The 22401-nt window shown below is 40.6% G+C and overlaps 1 protein-coding gene across 7 annotated transcripts in view; it reads right to left on the bottom strand.

Annotated features, from left to right (window-relative positions):
- PTPRZ1 (protein tyrosine phosphatase receptor type Z1) overlaps positions 1–19866 on the bottom strand; it is a 125686-nt gene extending 105820 nt beyond the window's left edge. For 2 of the 7 annotated variants that reach the window (XM_071733744.1, XM_071733743.1), the window contains exon 1: positions 19651–19813. In XM_071733744.1, coding sequence (XP_071589845.1) covers positions 19651–19708 — 58 coding nt within the window. In that variant the 5' untranslated portion in view covers positions 19709–19813. Of the gene's footprint in view, positions 1–19650 lie in introns of all 7 variants that reach the window. The other 5 variants (XM_071733747.1, XM_071733750.1, XM_071733745.1 and 2 more) reach the window with 5 other exon arrangements.
- Between the last annotated feature and the right edge of the window lie 2535 nt (positions 19867–22401).

The following is a 22401-nucleotide window of genomic DNA, read 5'->3' as shown; positions in this document are numbered from 1 at the left end:
ATTGATTATTTGAAGTTATATATAATTAATGATGAAGAGTACTGCCTCGTCCTAAACTACAGGCATCTGTACAAGTATAGCAGAGGCAAATAAGAGAAGAAAATGAGAAACAAACAAGAAGGTTTTTTTCCACTCTTGGAAAATGACACATGGAAGTAAGCAGGAAGGAAATTCTGTCTTTGAAGAAAGAGTAAGGCATGCCTTTTGTTGGTGTGCTGGCTACAATCTGTGTGAATGGTGCCTTTTTTGAGTTCTCATGAGGAATGCATTACAGGTAATTGAATTCAACAAGAAATAGATAACTTTATCAAAGTCTACATTAGAAAAGTTCTAATCTCCATCCCAAAGGGAAAAGATATTTTTGTTCTTTGAATGGTTAGACTATATGGATCAGCATTAACTCTCCCCTCTCTTGTATTCTGAGACACAAGAGAGGAAAGGATCCATGTCAGCATCCATCTCCCAGACATCTTTCAACTGGGGTTCAGAAGAAAAAACTAATGAAGGTCTCCTCTAAATTCCAAGTTTCACATAAATGCACCCTGGCTTTCATTAGGAGTATAACATTATGAAGTTTTTGGGGCACCACATCTTTTCATAAATACCTGAACCTACTCACTTTCAAGGTCAATGTGCAGAAGACCATAGGAGTATCTGTCCATTTCTATTTCTTTATTGTTAAAATAAAATTAAAATATTCCTGGGCTGAAGATCAAAACTAAGGCATCGCACCTTCCCAAAACAGGACATAAATGTTTCATGTCTCTTTCCAGAAGAAAGGGAATTAAAAATTTATGTGGAACTTAAAGTACAAACAAAAATAGAGCTTTTGGAAAAAAAGAAAAAAATATCTTTTCCAAGAAGTTATTTCTTAATCTAGAATTATAATAAACCTTCATTCTCCTGTCTTCTAGTTTCTTTTCTTCTTCCTTTCACCCCTAATTTTTCTTCCTTTTTTTGAATTTTTTAATTTTATTTTTCAGCTTGAAAGTCTTCATCTAATTTTTGCTAACTTTATGTTGTTTGTTTAACTTTCCTGCCAGTCATCACTCCAGTTTTAGTTGCTCTATTTAGTCAGTTTACATACATCTTGGTGTGCAAAGGCCAATCCATTGGGGTTCAGCTGCTGCCAGCCTCCTGCATTACTGAAGGACTGGTACAGGCAATGGCAGGAAGATGGTTACTATCCTCAATGCAGTCAGATCACTTTTCCTACGATCATTTTAGAAGCAGAACAAGAGTTTTTTTAAGGGCCAAGTTAATTGCTCTGGACTGCTCTTAGTGACTACCTTTACCCCAGAGGTACCCAGGCAGACCCCTATTTGTGTGCATGCATCGTGTCAGGCGGGCACAATCATCTCAGTGCAATAGAAGTAAGATTCTCAGCCCTGGTAAAAATGACAGCTAAGTGCAGGCTATTGCCATCAAATTAACTCCCCAGGGGAAGCAAACTGCCAGCAATGGGCTGAATGATGGATGAATTGTTCTCTGAGGCTGCATATAACACAGATCATGGATTGAACATTCCCTTTTTCGTGCATCAAATTGAAGCTCCCCTTTTCACCTATACGTTTTGTGCCTCAGCCCACATCTCAGATTTGATTTACCCATCATTATCTTCTTGGTCCCCAGGGTTTCATTTGGATTTCATAATTTGCCTTTATCTTTGTGGTTCTCTCTTCTCAGCATACTCCTCTTACACTGCTGATTCATAGGCTGAGCCCTGCAATCATCAGCACAGCAAACTCCATACCTAACCCACTTTATTAATTGTCTCACGCTTACTTTCTCAAGGCTTGTCATGATTAGTTTTGTCATAACTTGATTAATTGTGAACAAAGATCTTATCTGTGTTGAGTGCCAGGTAAATGCAAGCTTACACTTTAACATGACTGGGTTTTCTTTGGGTTAATAATGGAATCAATTATTATCAAATTATTAAATCAGCAATAATTTTTCCTACTATGAAGATAGGTAATGTAAGAGAGATTAGGTTAATAATACGGAGAAATCACATTCTCTACTCTCTGTCTAGTGTATATTTGCTAGTTTGATGTCAACTAATTGCTAAATCAAGCAGTGATGAGAGGGTTGTATTTTAATTTATCCAGCAAGGCCTGGCTTATTGCCAAATGAATGGGCTCACTGCTCTAATGCTGGCAGTATATTAGTTTATTTGTGTAAGGATTAAGTTTTATTCATTCACTAAAATGTATCTGGTCTCTCATGAACTCCATAGCAGCACTGGAAGGAAAGGAGATGGAAGAATAGAACTGTAGGGAAAAAAATTCTGTTGGCTTTATCGTTACCTTAATTTTTACTTTTATCTTTATAGAGCTGTTGAGGCTACATTGGTGCATGGTGAATTACCCAAGCTCTGAAAGCTGCCATGTTCTGTATTGTCCCTGACATTAAAGAAAACAGATGCCCATTTATACCTGGAAACAGTACTTCCTCTTCAAATTGAGTTTGCTGTAAGGTCATCTGCATTAGCAGTTAACTTTTTCTAATTTCTTTCTGAGCATCTGAGTCACTTAAATTCAAGAGTAGCTCTTGGATACTAGTTCTCACTCTAATATTATCTTACTCTCATAAGTTTATTTCTTTGACAATATATGTCAGAACATTGTAACACCTAACAGACGTACAACAAAATTTTTATGGATAGTTTAGGACTGAATAGAAGAATTAATTTTGATCATGATTTGCACCAATATGTAATTTTCATTCAAATATCATGCTAGATTGATTGATTTTTTTTATTTCCATATGAAATTAAAGCTTTTGTTTTTTTCTCCCATAAAACTAGGATATTCATCGCCACCATTACAGAATTCCAGATTGGGTGAAAAGGAACAAAGAGCTTCCCTTTAGAGCTGCAAATAGAACATCAGTTTTGTTTTCTAGAGTTAATGCAACCCAGTCAAGCACATGCTTCTTCATGACTAGAGCCCCGGGTGGATTCTTAAAATAGCATTCATTATAGATATTGCATCAAAAAGAAAGGGAGTTGTTTTCTCCAATTAAAATAATTGTGAAATTTAGCTGAAACTTATTATTGTCTCTCTGAAAAAGACCTCAAGCTCACAGAACTTACATGCCACACCAGTCTGACTATTCCCCCTGCATGCTAAAACTCTTCTCAGCCAGTCTTGACAAGTCCAAGTTTTCAACTCCTCATTAGATGTTTCCCCAACAAAACAGTTATTAACAGAGGTCCATATGTTTTGGTGTAAACCAGCAAAATCCCTGTTTTATCTGTAATCCACAACTATGTTCTGTCCACCAGTGCCCTGTGCTTGGGAGCAGCGAGTTCCACTGTCAGTCCTTGGTTTTGCATGTTGTGCAAGGTGGCAGTATTAGGTCTGGATATATTCATTATAAAGTAAATGTACTGTTGCAAACAAATTACCTTTCAGTCTAAGAATACACGTCTGATTTGAAAACAATAAAGATCCTTGGGATTTTTTAGGTTACAATGGTCATTATGGCCTGAGTATCACTGTCAGCATTCACATACTAACAACTATTATTATGATTTATTTGTAATATTGACAGAACATCCACAGAACTCTAGCTGCATTGGGACTGTGTGTTGTATAAACAGAATTTAAATGGCAATCTCAGATATGGATACTTGCCACAGGGAGTGAGTTACAATTACCCAGCATCTGCTTTGCAGGACTCCCTCCTTCTCTGCCAAACAAGAACTCCCATGCCTTTAGAAGAACAGGTTTTTCTCAAGGGAAATCTGGGTCAAATCCACATGTGTGGCCCAGAGAGAGAAAATGAGGGGAAGGGAAGTGTGTTGGGTCCCCTAGGAGCAGAAGAGAGGAGGGGTTGTAGGTCACCCACAGATGAGAAGCCAAGGCAGTGTGGAAGTGCAGTTAAGGGACCAGGGGGGTTGTGCCTCTTATTTTTCCAAACTCATCACTGTTCTTCTCATCATGACACTTCTCTTTGCAAGCATCAACATGTGTCTTCATCCTTTCTTTGTGTATTTGATAGAAATATTGCATACCTATGTATCTTTAGATATCATGGCTGAGGTGGTGCCAAGAAAGTTACATAAACAAGTCCCATTAAAAGCAAATATACAGAGACTCTTAATCTCTTGCTCTGAATAATTTTTTCTCTGTTGTGATGAAAGAACAACTCATAAATTTCTCTACAATAAGTTTCACCTGGCTGCATTTTTTTAAGAAAGAAAAAAATTATAGTATTATCTTCTTAATTTTATGCAGTATGCAGAAGTGAGTCATTAAAACAACAGAGATTGAAAGCTCAGGGTTCAGTCACTTCCTTTCTCTCTGGATTTGGAGATGTGATGCCTGTAGAAGTCACAGTAGGAGTAATTTAAGTCCCCTACTCAGTCTCCTTTTCTAGCAATTACATGTGGTGATTAGTTGCAGGCTGCAGCAACACCAAACTTAAAAAACATGAGGTAAAGAGAAGTTGCACAATAGCTAAGTCCAAGTGCATTTCATCTCTAAAGTTTCTTCTTCCTTCCTTCCCCGTTTCCTCCTTCATTCCCTTCTTCCTCTTTCTCCCTTTTGCTTTAATTTTTTTTCCCTCTTCTTTTCCTCCATTTTTTCACTTTTAATTTCTCTGTCAGATTTCTACGAACCTCAGAATAAGGATTCTGGAAACTACCATTAACTCCTTTCTTCTGATCAGTAACAGTCAGCATTATTTTTTATTTTCTTTTCTCCCATAAATCATCATCTACCAGAAGATCACAGAAACCTGGAATGGTACTTTTATTAATTTTAACATGTATTATTTTTTTATATGGAAAGAGCAAAAAGAAAGGTAGGCTTTTATCCACTGCCCAGTTGAGCAATTGAAAGCATTCGTCAACATCATTATTTGTTCTTACGGGCACACCTTAAAAGTCAAAATTTACTTCTGAATTATGAGTAATGGATACAGAGCAACCATCTCCCTGTAGCTAGATTAAAGACAGCAATCATGTATCAGGACACCCCAGTGTGACAACTGGCAGCAAACATGGAAACTTAACAGTGACCCATGTCAGCATGACACAGAGGGCATCAGAGATAAAAGCTGAATGGATTTGTTGCATCAGGGACCACCCAGACAATGTGAGCTGCCAGACCTTGTGGAACTGAGATGGAAGCTGGTGGAAAACATCTGCCAGCAGCCACCAGCCCTAGGCCCATACTCACATGTCCTCCTTCACAGCATGAAGAGCAATACATGAAGAACAACAGCATATGATATTATACTCATTATTGTTATTATTACTATTACTACTATCACAAAACATGACATGAGGACCCAGACTGTACTGACTGTCACATATGAGGGAAACCTAATTTTTTAGGATGATTGTCTTACCACACTTCTAGCTACACACAGCATATGAACATTGAATTACAGCAATTGATAAAAAAACTAAAGCAGTGTCACTGCTGCTTTTGTGAGATGTTAGAACTTTGTTTTACACAAATGCCTATTAGATTTTGCCACATTTCTCCATGGTGACTTCCAGGTTGGGACCATGAGGTAACAAATCTTGTTGCACCCCATGGTTTCTGGGAGCACTGTGTCGCAGACAGCGAGAATTTCCATTTAGGAATATGATCTAAGAGGATCCACTGTAGGATAAAGAAGGACATAGAGCTCTTGGAGTGAGTTTGGAGGAGGGCCAGGAAGGTGATCAGAGGTCTGGAGCACCTCTTCTATGAAGAAAGGCTGAAAGAGTTGGGGGTGTTCCTCCTGGAGAAGTGAAGGCTCCAGGGAAGACTTACACAACCATCCACTACCTGAAAAGGGCCTACAAGAAAGCTGGGTAGGGTCCTTCTATAAGGACATGTAGCAATAGGACAAGGAGTAAAGGTTTTAAACTGGGAAAGGATAAATTTATATGGGATGAAAATCTTTAGTGTGAGGGTGGTGAGACACCAGAACAGGTTGCCCAGAGAAGCTGGGGATGACCCCTCCATGGAAGTGTTCAAGGCCAGGTTGGATGGGGCTTTGAGCAACCTGGTCTTGTGGAAGGTGTCTCTGCCCATGGCAGGAAGGTTGGAACTCAATGATCTCTAAGGTCCCTTCCAACCAGAAACATTCTACCATATTATGATTCTATGATAAATATTTTGACCCAACTTATCAGGTGTAACTGTACGTGCAGTCTCACCTACTGCCATTAGGAAGGCTGTGGCCATTCTGAAAGGGCTGTCTGGGTATCAGAAGCAGCACATCTCCCATGCTGATGCTCACACTACTTATTCCTAGCTTCTGTTCCTGACTCCAAAAAATATGGGTATATTGTCTCAGCTTTGCAGACACCAAATGGAGGCAAAGAAGGTAAGATGGCATGCCTGAGCTGACACTGTCTACCAGAGTTACTTCCTAGGGCTCACGATTTTCAGTTCCCTTTGCAATTACTGGAATACATTAGGTTTCCAGATGAATGCTTCTCCTTACCTTTAAGTGTTGCCTGGAGCTTCCATGGCAGGCAAGGGGCTGCACCAGGGGCTCCAGGTTTCTGCAGAGCAACCTGCCTGCACCCATGCTTCAGGTCTCACAGAGACTCCAAAGGCCACCAGCATAATGTCCGTGTAGTAGGACTCTGCCCTATAATGTAACACCTGGAGCTAACCTTTCTTCTCTTCAAAGAGTTTTAGAAATGTGAGCATGCTCTTGCTGACACAGAACACCTTTTAATAAAGTATTACAGCCTCTACCTTACCAATGAGGAACAGAGACAGACCTGCTCAATACCTCTTTGAAAACTCACTTGTGGGAATAGCTAGAAAACACCAAACAGATTGTTGCTTCACCAACTCAACTGCTTTTTATATTGATTTTTTCTTAGCAGCTCCTCCCATCTTCTTTTTTTGTATTTTACTTTATTTCTAAATTCCCTAGGGTAGGTGTCATATTCCTGTGTTCATGAAGTACCTTCAGCAATGAAACCCTGGTCACTGAAAAATATATTTAGATGTCATCAATATGCAAATAATAAATCATAGCAACTTCCTGATTATACAGCATCTTCTCATGTCAGTTTAACCTCAAATCCAATTCTTGTTTAAATATCCAACACGTGTAAAAGGCAACGTGTTTTACTTGGTGTAATTTTATTTTATTATTACGATATAAAACCATATTTGTTCCTTCAAGAAGCAACTTGCATATTATTTTTAACTTAGGCATCTGTTAAAAGAGAATTTGTTATGCCATTAATTAATGTAAATAAAATGTTTCTGAAGTTGCTTTCAAGAGGTACACGTTATTCACATGTGACAGCACTATACTAGCTTAAAAACATCTGTACAACCTTTAAAATCATTCTATAATGCCTTTTTATTTTCTTTAAAATGTTATCTTCTTATTTCTACATGAGTAACTGGAAATTATCTGAAGTGTAGAAAGTTTGCAGGCAAAGACTACACTGTTTTATACCACACAACCTCTTAAATTTTAATTACCTGATGAAAAATTGAGTAACTGAGGGACACAGTTTGGTGGATGTTACTGCTGAACTCACAACCAGCACTGCTTAAGCAAAGAAGACGTCCTCATGTGTTTTGCCTTCAGAAAACACTACAGAAAAATCAAGCTTCTAGACTGGATTTAGTTTGTTTCTTTACAAAATATTCCTACCCTGGAACAGAAACCAATAGGCTTTCAGAAAAAAGATTGCGGTTTTTTTGTTTGTGAGGGGTTTTGTTTGTTTGTTCATTGGGGCTTTTTGGTGTTTATGGTTTGTTTTTTTTTTAATTTAATAATTTTTAAAATCTTATTAAAGTATCTTGGAACTGAAGATGGGACAGGTCAGAACATTTTCATTAGATTCATTTCTAGCACTGTATCAGAATGTAGCCTTGAAATTGCATAGACATTTACCAAGAAATTGAAGAGAGCATCAAAATAAATTTTTCAATTAAGTCTTATCTTTAAACCACAAGTACATGCAATTGTAGACTTCCAGGACTTTCACAGTCATTTATGCAATACAGAAAAACTAAAATGACTTCAAATTGAGTTTTGGAAGGAGCAACAGCAAATCTTCCTCTGGCCCTCTGCCATGCCAGTATATTTAGCAGTCTGATGTTGCTGTGCCACTTTCTCTCTCCAGTTTAAGTCATGCATTTATTTCCTGCTCTGGAGTGATCAAAGCTTTTCCAACATTATAACATTATAATTGCCAATTTCGAAGGTTTTTAGGAAGACACTTCATAGACTTAAAATCATTAGCAACAGCCTTAATACTCAGCTAGTGAGTTATCTCTTCTAAGTGTTACACAAGCATTAATTAAGTATGAGTTTGAGTAAGCCTTTGAGGTTCTGACTGTATTGGGAGCGGTGTAACGTGCTCCACCTCAGCTGAAAGCCTGGGAGATACCAGGCTTTAGGGTGGTTTAGTGACTCACTGGGGAAATTAATCTGTTGTCTCTCTGCCATGTAGAGCAGCTGATTTGTTACAAACAGGAGCACACACTGTATTTTCTTCCAGGATACTGCAGCTGTTGCTCACTCAGTTGCCATACCTGCCTGCGGCAAAAAATCTCCTGCTGTTCCAACAGGGGTGGTGCAATTGCTTACACATCCTACGCACAGTAACAATACGGTCGCACGGTTTTCTGGGAGAGGCAGAATACACTTTTAATCTAACTGGTTCTGTTTCTACAACACAAAATAACAAAGAACTGGTCCAAGACTGAAAGATGTACAGAATTCATAGATCAAGGGTAAGCAGGTGGCTATTTAGAGAGGCCCAGACCTAGATAAGCATCAGACCGATCCATCCAGGAGACAGAGCAGCATTTCTTCAGCAGGTTTCAAAACTACAGGAGACAACAGAAATCCTAGTGGTTTTTACATTTTATATAGGTAAAAGACAGAAATAATAAAACTGACAGGGAATGGAACTCTATGCCTCACTCCTCTCACTTAAAACATAACCCAGCATGGTCCAACCGCAGACTCAAGGCTTTAATCCAGCCTACACAACATTTTTGGCCTGTCTCCTGTACCCCATCGCAGACAGAGCAGCACTTCCAGCAGCACAGGCTGCCTCTTGCAGCCAAAGGCTTTGGCCTATATTTGCATCAGTCCCAGCAGAGAGATGAACTACTGCAGCCAGAATTGATGTGAGGGACGTGGAGGGGAGCAGGGAGAAGAGCCACAGCAGAAGAAGACCTGGTATTTGTTACTTACAGGGCAGGGTAGGGGGAGCACAGCAAAGAAGGGAGGGCAAAAATCAAGTCTGGCATCTGGAAATGATTGACTGACCCCCTTTTAACCTAACTACCCAGTCTTCTAGGCAGGATTTCTCTTTCAAATTTTGACCATTCCCACCTTCAACCCAGGTACAGATCAGCACTGTTGCAATCCCTAATTGCTGTTCTCTGTCATCCTGTGGATAATACTGCTTTCCATGGCTCTGGTCCAAACTCCCTCACACGGGAAAGGTTTAGGATTGCCATCTCCTTTTCCTTTGGCAAATGTTTAGATGACTATGTGAAGTATCCAGTATTAGCATCTTACAGATGTTTTAGAAGCAGTAAGATCAACAATTCTGAATTCCAAGATATTTTTGGTCTGGCCTAGCCATCTAAACAAGACGTTTCAGCATAGTTATTCACAATATGTGGCCCTTAAGAGGCACTCTCCAGTTTCTAACTTTTTTTTATACTTTTCTGTCTACACTGATCTCTGTGTTACCAGCCAGACTTTCATGTCCCAGCAGTGAACATGCTGTCTGCTTTGAATTTCAGTCTAGGTGTCTAAAAATGTCATGCTCTGTATATGACAAACATGACTAACCCAGCACTTTGAGATCCACCGCAAGGTGATTAAATCTCATCTAAATCTCATCTAATAAAGTTATGCTGAGTGGGTCAAACTTCTTGTTGCTTTCAAGTGAACAACAGATTTCAGGGAACCAGGGTTTTGTACATCCAAAAAAACCTCCCGTGTGCCTAAGGAATTCTTTAACTAATGAACAAAACCCCCCAATAATTACAATTATTCCATGAACACATGGGTTATTTCAATGTTTTATTTAAATGCACTGTTTGTAATTGTGATAGAATGTGTATTGTAAAAAGCTGATCAATTCATAATAACTTATTTCACAAAAGTTACACTACATTTTCTGGTTGATCCCTATATATTTTCTTCAATTCCACTCAACTGCATGTAGCTATTATGCATCACTGCCTTATTATCTTCACCTGATTTAGCTGGAGCTGTGTTCTTTAATTCAGCAGGGCAATAAGGTTATTTTTAATCTGCTCTAGACTGCACTTGCAATTTATTTTAATATGATGACTTTTTTTTCCTACTGTAAGCACTTAAACAGTTTCAAAATCTAATCAGACCATTTAAGATGTGCACTTACAATGACTAGTCTTTATCTGGTCCTGTTGTCATCTTTACTTCCATGACTGCAGCTGCTACTCAATCTTGAGCAAATTTTGTATTGCAGTCTTATCACCTCACACAAAAAGTTTGGAATGTCCCATACAGACAGTGAAGGCTACTGCCACATGGAAACATATTTTCTCTGCTGATTCACACATTATAAATCCTTCAGCTGATAGTATAAACTAGAAAAGACTGAAACATACTTAGATTAGAGGATTGCTATCATCTTTTTGTATGCATTTTTCACTAATGGATTAAAAAATAATTTACAGTTGGTAATCTGGTGTGGGGGATGACAGGTTTATATTGTTTCAGGGATGGGCAGCTGGATGGCACAGCCAGGTACTGCTCAGTTTTCTTAATTAGCACAGTGGAAACTGGACCATGGTACAGTCACTGACAGTCACTCCTAGGTTAATGATGCTCTTCTGTCCTACTGCAAGAGCCACAGGAACAAAAGAAGATTGGGTTTTTGCTCCTATTATTAGCATTGGAAAGACTTTCCAAAATCTCATTGCCGTAATGGTTAGGAACCTTTTTCTAATTTCCATCTGAAGTTTGCACATTGCCAGTTTATATCCATTTGGTTTTGTGTCAGCACTATCCTAAAACAGCTCTTCTGGATCTTTTTCCCTTTGATGATCATCCAGGATTTATTCATGCACTGTTCCACCAGTATGAGCCAGAAGTAGCTCTACTGTGATCTGTGTAGCTACAGTATCTCACAGGCTCTTTTAATACAAACCCAAGGTGTGTTAAAAAAAACCCAGACCCACAGAACAAAAACCCAAAGACCCAAATCTGGGGCCTCAGGTTTTAACTGTCACATTGCAACATCCATGAAATGCAAAATGACTGTCCAAAACTCAAAGATTACAAAGAGATAGCTACAGACCACACAAGACTCTCCCCAAATGTGTGTAAATGTTATAACATGAATGGTGTTACATGGTGATGTAACATGAAATGTCCCTCACACCTATAAGCAGTGCTCCAGGGGGCTGCCAGCCTCCCAGAAAGTCACAATGTACCAAATCTGTTAATTATCACTTATCAGAAAAGTTACAAAAGGAAACAACTGACATACACTTGGAACAAAATATTTTTCCAAATGGCCAGAAACAGATAAAACAGTTGGTCAGTTTGGGGATTGAGGTGGAAGATAAACTGCCTGGAGTAATATTAGGTCACTTCTGTAAAGCCAGCTGTTACTTTGATCATTAGCTTTTTAGTCTAAGCAGCAACATGTTTTTCTTTTCAGGAACTTCTGCTGCAGTCATGAAGTTCAGCATATAAAGCAATTAAACATCAAGCCTTTTTTAAAACACTGATTTTGAAGGCACCATTTTCCCACAAAATACTTACTTAGCTTTCAAAAAGCTTTCTGTTTCTTCAATGTAAGCTGCTCCTACAGAACAGTACAATTTCAAATTTTTCTTTTTTTTTTTTTTTTTTTTTTTTTTTTTTTTCTTTTCCAAGGCTTTGACAGCTTTGAAAAACAGTATTATATTTGGAAAACTATATTCTGGAGAATTATTATACAACCTACTCTAAATCTCAATGAAGTTGCTATATCCTTTCATTTACTTAAGGAAAAATTTGAATTTTGCCTGAGAGCTTCTAAAAAAAACAAACCAGAAAACCTGTCCCAAAGAACATATCATGATTTCCAAGGAAATTTTAAATGAGCCAGGAATTCATCAAATTCTGTTAGGGCATTTATAGAAACACACATCTTCATTCACTAAAATACATCTGATTTAATTTCTTTTTGTGCAGCACCCTTTATTTTCAACATTTTAAAGACCAATTTTGTAACATAATTTCAGTACAAAGTACAATGGATGCTTCTTATTTCACCATTTCTGACATTATTGTTTAATTGACTCTTCATTACTCTTATTGTATCCTATCTCACCAAACAGCTAAATAAGGTAGTGAAGATGGATACTTCTTCAAATGCAACCTGGTGTATATTTCAGGTAATCCAGTATCTAGCAGAAGCCTTTTGGCAATGAGGATGACAACTCTGAGCCAAAGTACTAACAGATATATTGCTCCTGAAAAGTCTTAATGAAATCTCTCACCAGTCTTACCAGCAGTCCTGGCATCTTCATATATAAATGTAAATTGCTGAATACTATCTGCACAGCAGAATCTTTAGTATTTCAACATCCCATAGACTTTTCCTGGTAAGTGCAGTCCTCAAGTTTTGTGAAACATAAAGTGTTGTAGGGGGAAATAAAAAAAGTTACCTTTTGTGTCTAAATGGACGCTATAAAAATCTAGAGAATATTGCTTTTTATATGCCAAGTAGCCAAGCCATGGCCAGCCCATGTTTTTAGCTGCTGAATCTTAAGGTTCAGTGTAAACGATGGATTCAGGAGACCTAACTTGAAAAAAATCCCAGATACAAGAGGACATTTAGCTGAATCACCCATCTGTTAGGCACTAGCATTAGGCTCCAGAGCCTTGAAATTCAAGTTCCTATGCTGCCTCTAGGTAAGCCAAGGAGCTAAGTGCAATGATGAGCCACTGGCTTGTCCAAATGGCATTCAGCTGCCCAGGACTGCTGATGTAAATGCTGAGCTGGTGGAAACAAATCTGAGCTCTGCCCACTTTTGGGAGATTAGGTCCTTTAGAAGTGCAGCCAAGAATTCCCTTCTGAAACTAAGTACCTGCAGCTTTTGAAGAAATGAGCAAGACTTGCTCTTCTTAATGTACAACCAGAAAAAAGGCAGTGGTAGCAATTTATGCATTGTGCCTAGCAAATGCAGAATGAAATACTGAGCAGGAGCAAGCAAAAAAAACTTTGTATTTCCACTCTTGCTCTACTATCCTACTAATTCACAGTCCTGCCTCCAATGTTCTGAAGCAGGTTCTTAAGCAACAGCAAAAATAACAACTTAACAGATATGCTTGAAAATTTCCTTGCAAACTCTTCTAGGCTCCATTTCCAGATTAAAAAAATCCTGAAATGGATGTTTCTGTCTGCATATCAACTATCAACCCTTAGTAGGTTTCTCTTTCAAGATCTTGTCCAGTGTACTCTCAAAATGCTTTGCTCTCATATGAAACCTACAGCAGTTTCACAAGTCTATCACCTGTTGCAGGAAGAACTACACTTAATTTTTATTTCTTTATTTATTTACTGTTTAATCTGGCTCCTACTGCCTTCATTTGCAGTACCCTTGCTCTTATATTGCCAGCATCAGTGAAAAATCTATTCTGATCACTTGTGAGTTTATAGTACTCTATGTAACAAACTCTTAAGTAGCCTTTGCTCTTGACAGGGAGTGCTGGCTTGCTTAGTCATTCCTGATGACACATGCTGGTGATCTTCCCATTTTCTATTCTCTTGCTCTTTTTCAAATTTGCATACACAAACGTATTTCAAATAAGCATACACAAAAATTAAGAAGCAGGTTAGCTATGACTTTTCACAGAGGCATAACTGATGTGATTTCTTCTTTTCCCTATTCTCTTTCTGCAGTTCCTTGCCTTTGACTTTTTCCATTTTTTTTAGGCCAAAAATGTTTCACTTGAAACAAAATATAGAGTCCTCTCATTTGTCAAAACTTAATACTTGGAGATGGATCATTTAGTTCAGATCCCTTCATCTCAGAACAGGTCTTCCCTCTAGACTGTCTTTATATCTTTCCATCACTGGGCCAGAACCTAAGAAGGTGGCACAGCCATCACCTTGTCTTTTGTCTTAAACAAGTAGCAACAGCAGTCAGATCAAGACATCTGATCCTATCAGTGTGTACTTAGGGAAGTCTTACTGACTTAGACACCAAGGAAGTAATCTAAAGGAACATTTGGGTTTTGATCCTAATTAAACTTTGGAGAGAAAGAGGCCCTGAGATACATGTAATAGGGTCAGATAAGGCACAGGCAGAAGAGGAATTGTATCTGCCTGAAAGCTCCAAAAGGTACTAGCTGAGCCAGGGACCCTTTTAATTAAAATTTTGGGTTCAGGCATCTAAGTTCCACTGGCGTCCTACTTTTAGTGCTTAGTTTCCTTATCAGATGTAGCACAGTATTTTTGTCATCCACAGGATTTTTACCAGAATAAAGATTTCTGAAATTAGCTAACTCAAATAATAGGTCCCAGAGTCTCTGATTAGTAATGAAAAATACTGATTTCTAGGGTGAAATACAGCTACTTCTGGTAGATTAAAGAATACCTAAGTCTGAGTATGGTTAAGAAGCTGAAGGAAATAGGAGCTGCTGAGAGACATGCCACACCTAGAATAATCCATGACTCTTTCACACAGTGCTCATTTTTCTTAAAAAGTCTATTATTTCACCTAGACCATACAGTTCCACAATATCAGTAAATGACCTAAAATGGGTAAAATAAGTTCTCACCTAGTTTTAAAAATCTTCAGTTATTTCCACCTGAGTCTCAAGGCTGAATTGACCAACATTAGTACTTTGTATTCAACAAGAAACCTGCACCATACCTTCCTACAAAAGTACTGTGCTGCCAACAGCTCCTCAACAACCTTCTGGAGCCAAGTTTCATTTGCAGCCCCAGCTCTTTGAAAAAATTGCTATCTTCCTTTTAATGGATTTTGTTTATTTAATACTCTAAGTTCTTTTCTTCCTGTTGATTTATCTTTCCAATGCAGAAGCCTTGACATGTATTCAAAAAGGTAACTTTTGTCTTTATGGGAAAAGCAGCTTATTGAATAGCCAAAGGATGTCTCATAGAGGAAAGCCACATAAGTGGTGCCCGAAGCTGTGAGAATCGAGCTGTTAAGTGGGAACGGGGCGCTCCGGAACTCCTGCAGACTTCCAGGACCTACAGGGAATACTGAGAAGCACGGCATGTTTGAAGAGGAATTGAAATTGTCAGTGAAAGAAAAGATTCTGTTCACCCTTACATTCCTAATTAGAGAACTCAGAGTGGGCAGTGACCACTTAAATGATGAGCACAGAAAATGAAGGAAATCTCTTTCCTTAAGAAATGGGCAAGTGCTTACACTCATGATTGAACAGCCAAAATTTATAATTCAGATTATTATTAGAATAACTTCACATTACCACTGTGATTTTGTAGGTATTTTTTAGTTTCTCTCCAGGGATTCAGACAGAAGAGTATATTTAGAAGTCAAATAATGCCAAGTATGGGTTAGAAAACCTTCATTGCACATTGTATGAAAAAATATTGCAAAGTATAGCTTTAAATATTATAGGTATGTCCCACAGACTAGTGTGCTGAATAAATATTAGGCTACACTGGCATGAACTTTTAAAATGTCATTCATTTCTGCACATTTTTTCATACTTGCCAGTACTTCGACCTAAAATAAAATAAACCCACACTGTGTATTTAGATTTTGGTACATATAGATCTCTGTGGTAAAAAAAAATACATAATATAGATTGTTATAATATAGATGGTTAAAGCAGATGGTCTAACAATCTTAAAATTCTTCTTTCTGTTTTGGCTCACTTGTTTTAGATACGGGAGAACTAAATTTCTCCATAGGAACTACGTATCACCATGCAGAGGAACACATCACTTCAATGTGAAAATATTCAAGCATTAAAAATAATACATAGTCATACTGCTGTGATGTAATTAAATTTGAAGTATACTAAGTACTTGGCCTACAAAAATATTTTCAAAACATGAGATTAGTGCAAAAAAGAAGGATCTGATCCCAGAATCTTTCAGGAGTCTAGGGGGGCTTAATGTCTAAACATGAGGACATGAGAATGAACAGAAAGGGTGATTGGATGTAGAACATGTTCCTTTTTCTATTAACATCTTCTTACCTACAGATTCATAAATAATCTACTTACTGAAAAGACTGCAGATACTTTTTCCATAAACACAATGAGACAAAAGCCACAAAAAGGGCACACCCCACTGACTTTCAGGAGCTTCTGTGGAACATATCAGTAAGCTGGGGCAGAATTCCAAATAATATCTTCAGCATGAAATAGATGCAGGCCAAAGACTACAGATTTATATAGTTCTCATTTAAAATAAAAATGTAAAAAAAGTGAGTGTATTGTCCAGACTGGGGTTTTTTTCTTTAATTTTAGTAACAGAAAGGACTTCATAGGAAGTCTCTATTCTAACTACACAGTAGTGTCAATGAATAATCACACAGGACTTCTCGTGTGCCCTTACTTGTGACTGAATAGCATCCCACTCCACAAGTAGTTCCATTGAACTTCACTGAATGGCACTCACTGAAAATACTCAGATAATACCCTACTCCATAAATAATTACATCTGTACTTGGCTTCAGTAATGCCGTGGAGGAAGGTGCTATTCATATCTCAGCAGGAATATTAGAATCAAGCCCCTAAGCATTTCTTCAATAACACAGAGAATGAACTATCACTGTCATGTCATGCTCAAAAGAACTTTTTTGCCTCCATCTGCTCTAATAGGTTTTTCTTCATTGAGGTTGATTTTATCACCTTGTCTTTTCTAAACACATATGAGACTGAGATTTTCCTGATGAATTTCCTAGAGGCAACAGCAAAACTCCCAAACAGATTCATTAGAAAGGGCTTCCTGTAGAGCTCTGCACATGACCTCAACTGCATTTTTTTTTTTTTTAGCTAGAAGCAAATGAGGCCAGGAGCTGTGTGTTGCCTATCCTTGAAATAGTCAGTAATAGTCTCCAGAATGTAAAGGCAGGCTGCCATGGTCTTCAGCTACACCCCATTCACAGAGCCCTGGGTCTGATTTCTTCAGTACCAGAGATTCCTAATGGTAAGAGCCATCCTGTCCAACCCAGCCCTCTTCAATCAGCAAGCACTAAGAACCACACACTGGTAGTATGCAATCACTAATTTAATTTAATGGGGAGGGAGGGGGGGGAAAAAAAAAAAGAAAGAATGGAAATAATTTCAAAATCCTAACAAAATACTCCTATAAACTAATGTTATTAGATGAGAGTGTGGTTAATAATAGGGAGATATTCAAAGAGGAACATATTCAGATGAAATCTGATTAAATCAGTCTAATAACCTGTGCACAGGATATTTGGTTTTGAGAGCAATTGTGTCAGTGAACACACTGAGCAACCTCGCTCATGTGTCTTCAGAAGGAAACACCATCAAGACCAAATCATCCATCACATCTAGAAAGGGTGTCCCCTTCAGGTCAAGTTTGAAAACAATGGTGTATCAGTCTAGAGGGGAAAAAAGTAGATGCACTTAAATCATACCTCTTGTGTGAGAAAAAAAGCCTTGTTTGCCCATCCTGACACATCTTCTACATTCATTAATATTACATACACATGCAGACCATGTTATTGGAACATTGCATTAACCAAACCCACCTTATTTCTAAAAAGTAATGAAATTAAGTTGTTAAAAACATAAGTTTCTTTTAAAAAGTTATGTTTATGTCTTGCATTGTTTGCAATGTGGCAGGGAATCTGAACACAGATGCCATTCTCCAAAATCATATTGTGTTGTACTTTACCTTATCATGGCATACTTGATCTGTACTCACACATTTTCATACACCACCACATGCATGTACAAACACCTGCTAATTTTGTCATTAAATAGACTTGTGAGTACACCTGATTTTAGGAAATGTGTTGGCAACATAGGGAAGCTGTTATAAAAACTTATCAAAAGTTTTATGACAGATGATTCTTTGCCAAAATTGTATAAGAGGAGGAGAGGAGAGGAGAGGAGAGGAGAGGAGAGGAGAGGAGAGGAGAGGAGAGGAGAGGAGAGGAGAGGAGAGGAGAGGAGAGGAGAGGAGAGGAGAGGAGAGGAGAGGAGAGGAGAGGAGAGGAGAGGAGAGGAGAGGAGAGGAGAGGAGAGGAGAGGAGAGGAAAGAAAAGAATAAGCACCCTGCTGGTTTTGGGTTGGGGGTTTTTTTGATGTTTTTTTGTGTTGGGTTTTTTGTTTTTTATTTGTTTGGGGGTTTTGGGTTTTTTAATATAGATTAGTTTAAACATGACATTAGAATGCTACTAATGCTCTTACAAAGATCAAACATTTTAATTTAAGGCCAATTACAATAATCACGTTTATAGCTAAATTATTCCACTATACTTTCAGAAAGGAAGTGACAAGATTTCTCACGTGACAAAATTTGAATTAAAAAAACGTTTCCTCTAACTAGCAGAACTTCATACAAAATTGCTTTCAATCCGAGTAACCTAACACCGATCTTTGTCTACAAAGCTTCAGGGTTTCAGAAGCAGCACCATCTATTGGGTGAAAAATGTAGGTTAGTGTCTACTATATCAAGGGAGACCTATTGTAAAACCGGTTTTGTATAGATCAGATTGAAGGTTCTAAATTCCTCATACTGAAATATTACTATTTTCTAGTGATCTATTTGATAGAAGCTTATAAATTGAAAACGACCATTCAATACGATACACAACCCACCACTTAAGGTCCTAATATTCATTTGACAAAGTGTTTAAGACAGCACTTGTGACAGCATCAACTGACTCACGCTGGCTATAATAACAATAAAACCGAATAACAGAGCACTGCATGATTTTTAGGATGCGCTCCAGTTGCAGAGATCTCAATGAGCTGAAAATTAATTTGGTTATGTAAGTAGCCCTGCTAAAAATCTATATATGAATCCATATTCTGTATGCAGTGTCCCACGTGAATGAACGACTTGTATTTTGCTTTTTGAAGCAGAAACTATACCCCGGGATTTGAGGCAATCATTGACGTTGCCCTTAGAGATCCGTTCTGTTTCGGTTTGTTTTGGTTTGGTTTTTTTTAACTGAAAATCTGCGCTCGTCCCCGGTTTTCTTCGAAACAGTTCCTGCAAGCGGCTAAAGTAAAATTTCATATCCCACATCCACAGAGCAGCTCGACGTCAGCACCGCTCAGCAGAGACTTTCTCCCCCCTCCTGTCACAGACGTACACCCTCTCCCCTGCCATGCGGGCTGCCCGAAGAGGACGCACTTCTTGGGGTAGCCCGGCGGGGCGCGGAGCAGAGTCAGGGTGGGCTGGCAAGCCTCTCCCCGGGCAACCCGCCGGTGCCGGGGGTGGCGTGGGGGTAATCGCGCACCCAGAGAGCCCGGCAGCAGGAGGCTGAGGTAAACCGGGGGTAGGAGAAGAAGCGTTCCCACCCGCGGTGCTAACAGCGTGTTTCCACGGTGTGGAACAGCCGCTGATGGCACCTGCCCGCCCTAAGAAAAGGAGAGAAAACCTCACCGGAACGCGGGGAGGAAAGTTGGTCAGAAACCCAAAGATGAATTGATGCAAATATCACTCACCCACTCTGAGGATACAGACGAGCTGGATGCAGGCAACCAAGCGCCCTAGAATGAGCATGTCCAAATCGTCCTTTGCCGCTTCCCGTCTGCCTGCCTGTCCGACTGTCTCTCCTGCCTGCCTGCCTGCCTGCCTCCACGGGCAGCTGCACCTCTCCCCAGAGGGGAGCCGGCTCCGCGCCGCGGCCGCACCCGGCGGCCGCCCCCACGCCGCGGGCGGGCGGGATCAGCGGCGCTGGCGGGGCCGGGGATCAGCGCATGGCGGGGGCTCGCCGGGCACCGCGCTGCCGGGGGTCTGGGAGCCTGCGAGGAGCACGGGTGTGCGTGCGGGGGTATGCGGTTGATGATGTGCGTGTACTTGCTGTGTGCGTGCTCGGTGTGTGTGTGTGTGTGTGTCGGTGTGTGTGTGTGTGTGTGTGTGTATGTCTGTGTGTGTGTTTGCGCGGGGGGGCGGAGACCGCGCGCTGCTGGGCGGGCGCGCACGTGTGCGCGCGTGTGAGTGTGCCTGCACGTGAGTGTGCCCGGGGGGCTGTGGTGGAGGAGACCCGCACCCCAAACCGGCAGGAGGTCGGGTCCGGGGGATTCACATCGCTAACGCGTTGCCCCGGCGCCGAGCATCCCGGGAGGAGCTGGGGGCCGGGGCGTGGGGGGATGGTGTGAGGGTGGAGCGGCTCCGTGCGGGGCAGAATCTTCCTCCCTCACGCACACACACCCACTGGCGTGCGAAGGAAAAGTTTATATGGACGCGGAGTCGGGGTTGGGATCTGGGAGGTTTCTGGGGTCTCGGAGGGCAGCGAGGTGAGGGCCTGGCGGGCGCGAACCCCGAGAGTGCACGGTGTTGGGAGGTGGAGCCTTGCAGCCCGCCGGGGGTGCAGCGGAGGCGGGGGAGCCCCGTAAAAATCCATCATCTCGGGGCTGGCTCACGGCCCCAATTTAAGGGCCCGATTCAGCAAGAGCTGAGTGCCGATGGTAACCGGGAGAATAAAAGCGGGGAGATCGGTGGGGCTGAGAGGCGCTACCGGGGTGTGAGTAGGTGGTGTTTGCAGACTGCTCCCCGAGCCGGGAACCGAGAGGATTCGTGTTCCCTGGGAAATGGAGGGGGAAGGGGACTGTAGCAGCAGAATATCGTTATCCGCTGCAGAAGTGGGTCAGGGCGCAGACACTGGCACCGTTTCTTGGGGAAGACAAAACAAGACATACATACACAAAAAAACCCAAACAAAAAAAAACAACCAAGCAAAACAAAACCCAAAGCACCCAAACAAGAAGTGAAACAACCGCCAGGTCCTGCGTGGTGGGGAAATGCGGGGCGGCAGCAGCATCGCCGGGGGCTGCTCGTCGGGCTGGCCCCCGCGGAGCAGGACGGCTGGGGAAGGTCCGGTTGGACCCTCCGCCCTGCAATGCCCCTCCGGCCGCAGGGATCCGGCTCTCCGCCTCACCCCTGGCCTCACCCGCGCCCAACTGAGCCCTCGAGTGTCCGGTAGGAACAGGTGGGAAACACCTCTGAAGCACTCTCGGCTTTGGGAGTGTGCGAAGACATACACGGTCCGCCACCTCGGGTCCGCCCTAGTACAGCCCGGGAGCCGTGTGAATGGTTTCTGTGTTTGTGGTCCTGTTCCCATCCGAGTGAAGCCGTCTGCTCAGCACGGATGTGATGCGACTTCTAATGGCGGGCAACCTAAGTGTAAAAACACTCGGTGCTTTGTAGGTACCCTGCTCTGCTGGGCCTCAGTCCACAGGCTCCAGAGCTGCCTCTGCCAGCTGGTCCTTCAAGGAAATGAAGAAAAAACTTCTGTGTCAGTTTTTCGTTTGGTGTCTACGTGGCTGCTAGGGATGTTATGAGCTATCTTGACATGAAACAAATTAGAAATTTCTGAGTGAACAAAAGTTCCAGGAAAAATTGCCAAGGTGCTCAAGGTGTTGATTGTATTTGGAAAGCAGGCTGCAGATATATCTTCTCATGCAAGACCAGCATCTTTCAGGGTACTGCAGAGTTTATGTGCAATAGAGGTTGGTTTGTTAGGAGAAGGACTAATTCTGAATGACAGAAGTGGCTTTCCTCTCAAACTGGTAGGTGGGCATAACTCAGTTATGTTGCTTGTGAGTGACCTTGGAGCAGTTTTCCATTCTGCCCTGGTGGGGACCAACTTTTAAGTAGTTTGGTGCCAGGTTTTCAGCTGTAGTGAAAGTTTTGTGATTATCCAACAAGGCTAAAGGTCACTTCTAACAACTGTTAACATGGTTACCTATTCAGGTAGGTGCTGGAAAAGCTTTAGGTATGTCAGTGTTCTCCCTTCCTTCCAGTGTTACTTTTAAAAATCACCTTTTGTTTATACCATGAAGAAGTTATCTGTTGTGAACACATCTATACTGAAGGGCAGGCAGGTGTTTCCTAGTTTTCCACAGTGTATTACTACTCAGAGAGAATTGGATCTTGACACAGTCATTATTCCTATAGTTAACTCTCACTTCCAGCAGATAATAATAAAAAATTTAACAAGATGACTAATAAACATCTAGGACAGATCATCAGTGTGTTAGACTCTCCATAATTTGGAACCTTTACATCAAGAATTTATTCTCCTTGAAACATGACTACAAATGTCTACACTAGCTCATGCAGTTTTATACGCCACAATACAGAGATAATAAGGATGGATTAAAAGGATCATCTCTGGCCATTCATTGTATATATACACCTGGTCAGAATAAGAATAAAATAATAATATCCTCATGTGATTGTGCTTTACAGCT

The sequence above is a fragment of the Heliangelus exortis genome, chromosome 1 (assembly GCF_036169615.1).
Source record: "Heliangelus exortis chromosome 1, bHelExo1.hap1, whole genome shotgun sequence".
In the NCBI taxonomy this organism is placed as follows: Eukaryota; Metazoa; Chordata; class Aves; order Apodiformes; family Trochilidae; genus Heliangelus; species Heliangelus exortis.
The sequence above is the reverse complement of the archived record's forward strand: the minus strand, read 5'-3'. Positions and strand labels throughout refer to the sequence as shown.